The sequence below is a fragment of the Azolla caroliniana genome, unplaced genomic scaffold (genome assembly GCF_043228905.1).
Source record: "Azolla caroliniana isolate FFs.n. ecotype wild unplaced genomic scaffold, voAzoCaro1.0.p SCAF_3, whole genome shotgun sequence".
Lineage (NCBI taxonomy): Eukaryota > Viridiplantae > Streptophyta > Polypodiopsida > Salviniales > Salviniaceae > Azolla > Azolla caroliniana.
This window is the reverse complement of record NW_028230438.1, coordinates 14,824,887-14,834,903: the sequence shown is the minus strand read 5'-3', so window position 1 is coordinate 14,834,903 and position 10,017 is coordinate 14,824,887. Positions and strand designations below refer to the sequence as shown.

The 10,017-nt window shown below is 36.9% G+C and overlaps 1 protein-coding gene across 3 annotated transcripts; it reads left to right on the top strand.

Moving 5' to 3' along the window:
- The first annotated feature begins 3,448 nt into the window (after positions 1–3,448).
- LOC147866285 (uncharacterized) lies at positions 3,449–9,626 on the top strand. Of its 3 annotated transcripts, none has more exons than XR_015529473.1 (8): positions 3,449–3,761; positions 5,970–6,409; positions 7,138–7,399; positions 7,614–7,790; positions 7,940–8,088; positions 8,409–8,519; positions 8,924–9,050; positions 9,343–9,626. XR_015529473.1 is itself a non-coding variant. In XM_087316656.1 (7 exons), exons 1-7 carry the CDS (start codon positions 3,690–3,692, stop codon positions 8,988–8,990), a joined length of 1,278 nt encoding a protein of 425 aa, XP_087172782.1. In that variant the 5' UTR covers positions 3,449–3,689; the 3' UTR covers positions 8,991–9,223. The 3 variants fall into 3 exon arrangements, 1 of the variants encoding a protein (XP_087172782.1); XR_015529474.1 differs by lacking the exon at positions 3,449–3,761 and adding an exon at positions 4,509–4,653; XM_087316656.1 differs by lacking the exon at positions 9,343–9,626 and having other exon boundaries at positions 8,924–9,223.
- Positions 9,627–10,017: the final 391 nt, after the last annotated feature.

Genomic DNA, 10,017 nt, shown 5'->3' with positions numbered 1-10,017 from the left:
TCTAATGATGCATCATGAAGCAAGTGTCTCGCATAACATCTACCAAACTATTTTTCTATATCTTGCATCCAACCGGAACACAAAATTTTGCTTTTATGCGTCTTTTGGATCTTTTTGTGTGCTTCCCATGCAATTCTAGGAAGCCGATGTGAGGGACTTTTTTGAACCTTAAGCATGTATTGAACAACCCTTTCCATGGCCATGATCTCAATGGGAAGTGACCTCGTCTCAAGGAGGAGGGTGTAGGGTGTTTGTTTCTTAACTAGTAGAAACTTTGTAAGAAAATGTTTTTGGACATTTTCAAACTCTTTCCACATAGATTTAGGGATGCTGCCGCCCCATACTTCCACCCCATAGAGAGAGAGAGAGAGAGAGAAATTTATTACATCCAACAATAACTAGGTTACAAGGAGTTGGTTTAAATACCAACTAGTCTAGGGAAAGTGCCCTTTCTAATAATTACAAAACTAGCCTAGTATGATGTCCACTGGCTAGTGTGAACACTATCTCTATGGGAAGTTGAGTTCGATTCTCAAAATTTACATTATTTACATCTCCACCTTTATATAAAGGTTTGTTCCAATTTGTAGTCCAATCATATGGCATATCATGTTGCAATGCATCATTAAACATATTGCTTATCCATACACGTGCTTCATTTCCCATCCATTTGAGCATTTCAGCCTTTATACATTGAAGATCGCTTGCCTTTCGAGAGGGCCATTTCTTAAGTCCTATGCATATATCTTCAATTGTAGTGAAGGGAGACATATGTGAAAGAGAATCATAACACATCATCTTTCCAGCAAGAAATAACTCATATATATTCTTAGAATGCATAGACAAGTCGTGAAGAGTTAAGTCACCATAACTCTCAACACGTTTCCCCTTTAGATTTCCCCAAAATTTAGCACATGTGCTTTCTCTTGCGTTTGGAGAAATTGTTGAGTAACTTCCCATATTCTTCTCTTTCTTTGAATAAGCCTTTTATACTCATGCAAATACTTTTGGTAATTTTCTTTATCCTTAACTACATCTAAAAACGTAAGGCACTTTCGAGCTTCACGACATTCTTTATCAAACCATTTTTTCCTAAATTTCTTGGTGCATTTCCAAGATGTGCGCTTGGTCGAAAAACATTTGTTTGTACAAGAGAGAATGACTTTCTTAAAAGCTTCCCATTTGCATTCTAGTGTGGCATCATGTTGTATCTTTGTCATTTGTAACATATCCTCACCCATCTTGGAATACATGGGCGCTCGCTTAAGGTTCATGCTCAAGTGTGGTTGTTTACTATCTTCAATGGCGTTCTTACATTCAAACCTATGCATACATTTAAGATCAATACATAAACCCCTATGATTGGATTTTGGTGTCCTTTCCCCAAGTGAGAATTTATGTATACGATCCAAAATACCTTCAGAATGTAGCACATAGTCAATCACACTATTTTCGTTGTGTTTTTTTACATATAAAACCATTAGCATTGGCCCATAAGGAAACACCATTTGCAATAAGCAATACGGTACTATTGCACATTTGAAGGAGTAACTTCCCAAATTTGCCCAGATCTTTTTCATTGCTAGAAGAGCGGTTATACATTTACATATCCTCTTGCATCCTTGAGATATGTGGCATGAAAGATTCTTGTGAATCAAGATGGAAACTTCTTGCATGAGCATTCATGTCACCAAAGACAATAACTTCCCCTTTGGATTTGAAATAAGCAATATCATTTTCTCAATTGGCAAAAGGTTGATCTTTATCCAAACAAGCATAAAAGTTAGAATCTTGATGAGGAATGTAACATCCAACTACAAAAGTGGGCAAATCATTAGGTGTTTCTATTTTGAGCCATATGTAGCATTTATGTTCATCATTTTTTTACGATTGACACATATTTCTCTATTTCCTTCTTAATCAAACATTCCACCCTTCCTTGTCCTCTTCTTTATCTTGGATTTTTCTCCCATATCAAAGAGTGTACATTATAGTTTCTTAAACCTTGAATCCTTTGAGTATCATGCCCACATGTTTCAACAAGAAGTGTGATTCCGAGTCATTGGTGAACTCCTATATGCCAAATCCCACATTCCATGGGTATCCATTGCAATTCCAAAAGCATAGTCATAAAAGATGTGGGTTAGTCTCATAGGTCACGTGTCCCTATTTGCCTACATTTCCATCCTTAGGCACATCCTTAACCTTATTTTTCAATCTTTGTTCATATGCTTTACAACGGGCATTTTGTTGTGAGATAGTACGATCATCACTCACAAAGCATTGTGTACCTTTGAGGTATACCCAACTATTTTCGAGTATGATCTGCCGCTTTGTATCACCCATCATTGTGCATACAATAGGCCTTTCTCCAGAGCAAGTAACACCATGTTTCCCAATTTGGTGTGCCCCATATACATTCACATCCGACATCCCATAATGCATGCAAAAAAAATCACAAATGGCCTTTTTGCGGGATGTAGGTGTTTCCATACTCTCCTCTTTAATTCCACAGGTGACAATGTTCTTTGCTCGTCGTTCACGTTCTTTCAATTCTCGGACATCTATGCTTTCTATATTCTTCTCTTAATGCATCACATGCATATTAGATGAGTTTGATACCACATCCCCACCACATACATCTCAGCCCATGACTTCGTTGTACACACTTTTTTCATCTCACTTACATCCCACCTCATCGTGTCCAATTTTTCATTTTTAAATGCTTCCTTTAACTCAATCTTGTTAAGGCCCTCATTTGTTTCGAAAGAATCTTTCTTACATTCTTGAACCTTATCTTCAAGTTTTGCAACCACTTTCTTAAGACTTTCATTCTCAATGACAACAATTTGGAGCTTAGCATCTCTTTCATTAACGTCCTAATCTCTTCACCTTGCTTGTTTATGGTTTCTTGAAGAGAAATTAAGTGGCTCATAAGCATTTTGTCCATTGTGGTTAAGTTTATTGCATTGGAATCAAGGTATGTTAGTGATTTTGGCTCATTATCAATCATACTCCCGAACTTTGAGGCGGCCTTACGAGTGTTTGCATTGTAGGACCAAACCCTACAGGAAGAGAAAGAGAGAGAATGTACGTTTCACTCGATTTAGAGCTTCAAAATCTGCCTTGTGTTTGAGGAACTGTGGGGCAAAGATGGCTGCAGGCGAAAATGCTCATAATTTCTCGCCACAGTAATGGAATTCAGTAAATTAACATTCCTTAGAAAGCTCTTCCAAGGAGCTATAAAACGTAAAAAACGATGGCTAGAGAGAGAGAGAGAGAGCGAGAGAGAGAGAGAGAGAGAGAATGGAATCGTACATACACAAAACACAAACTCTTGACTAGTAGGTTACAAGTGTACATATGTACATACATATTATTGATATTGTAAGCAAACTAAAGTGAAAAAGACAAGCAAAAGTGAATGATGAAGCCATCATGTAGAGAAGACGAAGAAGAAGGATCAGTCTCTCTTCTCTCTCTCTCTCTCTCTCTGTTCGTCTGTGTCTGCTTTTTCTTCTCTATCAGTGAGGAAACAATTGCTTTCTTGTTATTTTGTGTTGATCCTTTAGATCCCAACAACAAGAGGAACAGAGCACATTAAGAAAGCAGGCAAAGGAACTATATTGAGTCTGGAAGAAAACAGAATGAAGTAAAGAGAGTTAAACCCTTGAAGACAGAAACCTAGAATGGGGCTCAATCTCAGCAGATACACAAATGGATCTGATGGGCAGCACTGGTATGGAATGCCGGGCTCAAAGGTATATATATGTTAGAGAGAGAGAGATAGTCGTGATTAGGCAATAATTGAGATTAGTTCGATAATTGATATGTCTGTGCCTGTTGTTTGGAAACCACGATGTTTTTAGTTCGATATATGGATGTGGCATGTAGTTTGGGTGAAATCATGCAGTTTAACAAAGATGTATGAAAGTAGAGATTTGAATTTGACGACCTCATGTTTGTTGCCTTACAACTTACAACTAGGTTGAGACATTACTTCCGATGACGTCCAGAGTATAGCCTATGGACCCAAGTTTGTGTGTTTTAGAAGAAAGAGGGAGAAAGAAATAAAGAGATATTAACCTCTAATAGAGAATGAAATTGGCCAATGAGGCAAATCATGATCAGAAATATAGGTATACTTCACGTTATTGATGCCAAAACAGAAATATAAGATCCCACTAATATATAAAGTGGATTCTCTCAAAGAGAGCCTCCACTAGCATGGGGAGCATAGATTTCTTTGCATAGATAACGTCATGTGGTACTGAGGCCTTGATGCATGTGATGGATGATACCATTTTCATTAACATTAAACCTCACGTGATAAACAGTGTACTGAAAAACCAGCCTTTTCGATTTTCAATGGGCGTCGCCAGGTGCACATCAGTGTATTCAAGTGTGATACCATTTTCATTAACATTAAAGCTCACGTGATGACCAGTGTGCTGAAAAGGCAACCTTTTCGATTTTCAATGGGTGTCGCCAGGTGCCTCATCAGTGTATTCAAGTGTGAGCTTAGGGCATTGGCTAATCACCCTCAGTAAATTTTCCCAGTGTTGAGTACTAAAGCGGCTACAATAGTACTGAAGCTTACATCTATGGTGGACCGTTCTCTGTTTCATGTAGAAGGGTTTACAATGTTGTTGGGTAGAGCATTGACTCATGATCTTCTGTCCTTCTCATTTCCTCAATGTGCCACCTTTTGCAAACCATTTGATGACAGTAATTTACATTAGTGGGATTTTTTGTGGTGAGCCTCGACTATCCCATGTGGCCTTGCTGAGTCAACTCTAGCCATTGTGCATACTCTCAGTATGTATTGGTAAACTCTTTGAAGGGCGTACACTCTATTGACACCTCCTTCCAGTTTCTAGAAGCATAAAACTCTATTCACTCCTCCTGGTTTCTAGAAGCATTTTGAAACTATCTCTTTGAAAGATATAAAGTTATGTCAGCATAATGGAAATAGTTAACACTAATGACAATCAGATGAAGTAAGAAAAAAGTGTGATATGTGATTATAAATTAGAGGAACACCACTAGGACAGAATATATTAGACATTGATGATTTGGATATTGTGATATGGGAAGAAAAAGGATGTAGTGAGGGATACCTTTATAAAATGTATAAGTTGGAACTCGTTGGCTCCTCACATAGGTTTCTCTACACTTGGGTATTCACACTAGGAACTTCTAATCTGGGGGATGTTTACATCTTGTATGAGCTAAGGTTTCTTCAACTCAAGCTCTAGAAGTTACATGGCGAAAGGTATGTGAAATCCAGTAGACATTTATAAATAGAAAGGTCTTAAATATAAGTCCTATGCAAGAATCCAATCATGTATTGTGTGGTATTTATGATAGGACAAACATTCACTTTTTGAGGGGCAAGTAATGATTATACGCAAATCTTGGTAATGATGAAATTCGGAGAAATCAAATGATTGCCGAATAGTTAAATCAGCATGACACTTAATTAAACACTCAAACTAAGTAGAAAAAAGGAAAGAAAGATATATTAACGTCTTTTTAGGGGCCAAAATGACCTATAAGAACAAACAAGAGATTACATCTTAAGTGTTGTCTTGTCTTTGACCCATGTACCCTCACTGTCCACAACTGGAATGGATGGTCACTGTCAACAATGGGAATGGATTGCAGCTGTTGGAGAACTCCATCACATCCAACGGGACAATACTCTCATGGCTCCTTCCATTTTGTACATATTCTATAAACCTTTGTACATGTCATGCTGTTATAGGCACACCGTATGTTTCCCAAAGCAATGCAGATTTTGCTCCTTCCTGAAACCAAAAAATCACAAAATGCAAGGCTGTATATTTAAGCATTTCATAGTTCTATATAGGTTACTAGTTCTAGATCAAATGCATACCTTGAGAAAATCACTACAGAATTTGGAAGAATATTTAAGAGTTCTATTGACGTGATTCTTTTATTTACAGCCATCAAACATATTCAAGAAGATATTCCTGGACATTGGGATTGATCAAGAGGTTTCCATGATGGATAATACTGCTGGTTCTAATACTGATATGAACCATCCACATGGCGGTTCCAGGCAACAAATCACATATGAAGCTCGAGGGTCTCTAGATATTGGTGAAAGGACTGTGAATCCTACTTCCAGGATTATTTCGAGAACACGACAAGTTAATATGGCTCCATTGAGAAGATTGTGCTTAAGTAGAACTGACGAAAGACCTGAACTGAGGCAAAGCCAACAAATGGTCGAAGTAGAAGAAGTAAATTCACAAAGTGTTTTAATAGGCAATGAGACAAGAAGCACACAAGGAGAACCAGAAGAAACAACTTCACAATCAGTGAGTAATTATGTTCCCATACAAGATGAAGATAATTTGCGATTGGCTCAAGGGTATGAAAGGTACTCTCTCTCTCTCTCTCTCTTTATTGTAATCGCCTTATCATAGTTGTATGCTATTAGGCTATCAACATAAGGCTCCAGATTCAAATCTTTGTTATACCATATATAACTTACCACCTACATGCCACATCGATGTATCAATCAAATGATTCCATAGTCTCCAAGCAGTTGACATAAACATGTCAAGTATGGAATATTTTTCCCTAAACAGGTTGGGGAATCAGAGTATCACGCTTTGATACAAGTTGCTGCATTTGATCACACTCAAGTTTGTTTTTCACACATTGTCAAATATGGGTCTACTCCATATATGCATCCCTCTCACAATCACATTATGCGCTCTCAATTGCAACATTTATTAGTAAAATTCTTGAACACAGAGAGCTGCTACACAATTGCACACATACTATATGAAAATGATTCACGTTTGGTCTCATAGGTCATATTTGACCTCCAAGGACAATAATAAAATTTATGTATAAATATATCTGTTGCAATCACATTATGCGCTCTCAATTGCAACATTTATTAGTAAAATTCTTGAACACAGAGAGCTGCTACACAATTGCACACATACTATATGAAAATGATTCACGTTTGGTCTCATAGGTCATATTTGACCTCCAAGGACAATAATAAAATTTATGTATAAATTTATACCATGTTGACAATGTAATTGACAATTGAGTTGATTGAACTACTTTGACATGGGGTAATGCCACATGTAGGGGAGAAGCTATAGATGGAGAGGAAAGACGGAATGAGACTAGGCAGTTCTTAGATACATTAGTGATGCATGATGCATCGTTGCAGCAAAATAGTAATCAGAATTTCAGGGAAAATATTGAACCTATACTACTCCTCTATCATAGCAGAGCGAGGTTGTCAAATAGGAGGGTTGGAGCAAGGAATCCTCTCCATGAAGAGAGCGAACGTTACCGAAACAGAAACTTGAGTATCGAGGAACGCCGACATCGGTTCAGATCCCAGGTTGGTTGGATGTTATTTCTCATGTACTCATTTTGCTGTTAAGATTAAGGGAAAATTACCAATGTCTTGACTAAATTTTGGCATATATTTAATGAAATATGTAAACTTGACATTATAATTTTCTTCTCATTTCCCTCTGACAATTCCAAGTTTTAGCATTACGCAGAAAAGAGGTGTAAATATTATTAGAACTAATCTTTGTCTTAAAAAGCAGATGTGGACTCTTCAACAGCTAAGTGCTCATCTTGAACGGCTACCTAGCCACATCAGGCCTGATCCATCGTCAGAGGTGCACCATGGCCACATGATGGATTCTCCACGACAACATGAAGATCCTACAACAAGAGCAAGTATTTCACGGATTCTAATGCTTGCTGAAGCTCTCTTTCAAGTAAGCATATTTTACTTCTTTTTGCCTGCTTTTTTACCAGGTTGGATGCATAATAATAATACATATGATTTTGGTTATTTTAGATTGTAGTACTTTTCTAAAAATTTCAAGACTTCTTTGTACGCTTTCTGTGTTGATTTTGTTTGAAGGTGTTGGAGGATATACATCGTCAATCAGTTTCTATTTCTCGATTAAATGGGCTATCACTTGGATACCTCCCAGCGCCTGGTGCTGTTGTAGAATCAATTCCTTCAAGACTCTTTGAGAAAGTTGAGAACAGTGAAGATTCTACACCACAGTAAGTGTATATACACTAAAGATCAAATATGCAATGTCTTTTCCGTTAATAATTCTGAGTACATCTTGAAATAAAAGGTTTGTTACTCACAGTGAATGTATGACAATGTTATAATTTATCTACATCGCTGGATATTAAGCATATGTATATAAAACCTGATTTTAATATCTTTTCAGTATTATAATATATCTACATGGATCAAGATTGAACATAATCTTTGTAAACCATGATTAATCACTGCTGCTGCCCCTAGTATTATATATGTATATGTTGTACCTTTTGAAGAAAGTATCACAATATCTTGTTTTTATTTTTTGCAGATGCCACGTTTGCCTGATGGAATATGAAAATGGAGATCAGATGAGGGTCCTTCCATGTGGTCATGAGTATCACATGATTTGCATAGACAAATGGCTGAAAGAAGTCCATAGGTAACATATTAAAAATATGTTTGTATTTATGTCTGTATGTCTGGACATATGTATTGTGAGTATGTACGTATATATGTATGTATGGGGCGAGGTCACAATTGCCAGAGTTTTTGGAGGGCATACTTGACAGGACGAAATACATGCTGTGGGAATTTCAAGGTGACCAACATTTTGGATTCCAATGACCCCCTTGGACCACTGTGGTACTGAGTTAGTGGGAACTGTACACTCCCGATTGTCCTGATCCATCTGACTGCCGTAGATGTGCGAGCATGGAGATGGTGGAATGCATGCGTATGTATGTTTATGTGTGTGTATGTATGCATGTACTGTAAGTATACGTTGTGAGTATGTGTGTAATCAAATATAATCTAATGTTTGTTTTTGTTTTCCCCTTACAACAGGATCTGTCCTCTCTGTCGCCGAGATGTTTGTGAACTGAAAGCTAATGATAATGAGGGCTCCACATGATCTTTTGAGAAACTTCGATATGTTCTTAGGAATGTTATTATGTCTCCTGATTGATTCCAGGTATGATACTGAATTTGTCTTGCCAGGTTTTTATGAGATGTATATATCTAGACTAGTGTAGGTCATTGGGAGTATAACTTCTGGAATCAGCTCAAATACATAAATATTTTTCTATATGATTTATGATCATGTGTATAAAGTCAGAATGCACGAATACTTATTTAGAAGAATCAGTTCTCGCAAATTAAAAAAATGTTGCATCAAAAGATATTGCCAATCTCGTTTTGCCTTAAATATGTAATGTTGCTCCAAAAGTGGTGAAATAAATTAATCATGCAACCTCTATCTGCAGGTGTGCACAATTAACCACTGCAGCAGCCATTTGTTTGGTGCATATAAATTCATTCTTCCTCTACTCTTGTATAGGAATCAAAACTGGTGCATATAAATTCATTCTTCCTCTACTCTTGTATAGGAATCAAAACTACCTTGTGTCTGCAGCCTAGAGATACTCTCTTATTGGGAAAGAGATTATTGCTGGTCATATGTAGTCTTTCTTCTCATGCCATTATGATGCATTTGTCATCATATATATGTTTTCAATCATGTCTGCAATTCCAATATCTCATGCCTTCATTTTCTCGATGTAGATGCCAAATGCGTGGGTGTAAAAAACAATTGGTTCGCTTTTGGAAACAAATAAATAAATTGGTTCTTTATGATCCGTTTAAGTGAATATATATACATATGTACATGCAACTTGAAGTCATGAAACACAATATTACATGCAATAGAACAGACCTTTATTACCATACACATTTTGGAATCGTTGATACCACAATATTCTCAAGGATCCACAGATTTGCACTGATGAGTTTGGCATGCTTATGAGAAATCAATGACCATTCCAAAGACATATTTCCACTGACAATCCATTCAACAATTTTCAGTATCTGATGTCATTTCTAAAGAGAAATAATGTAGTTTGACACTACTTTGAGTATCTGATGTAATGTATTCTTTTATC

Excerpts from the sequence above, each read along its gene's own strand:
- LOC147866285 (XM_087316656.1), top strand. The coding sequence starts at position 3,690 with ATGGGGCTCAATCTCAGCAGATACACAAATGGATCTGATGGGCAGCAC. Across the intron at positions 8,089-8,408 it reads AGTGAAGATTCTACACCACA|ATGCCACGTTTGCCTGATGG; the intron begins GTAAGTGTATAT and ends TATTTTTTGCAG. Across the intron at positions 8,520-8,923 it reads TGGCTGAAAGAAGTCCATAG|GATCTGTCCTCTCTGTCGCC; the intron begins GTAACATATTAA and ends CCCTTACAACAG.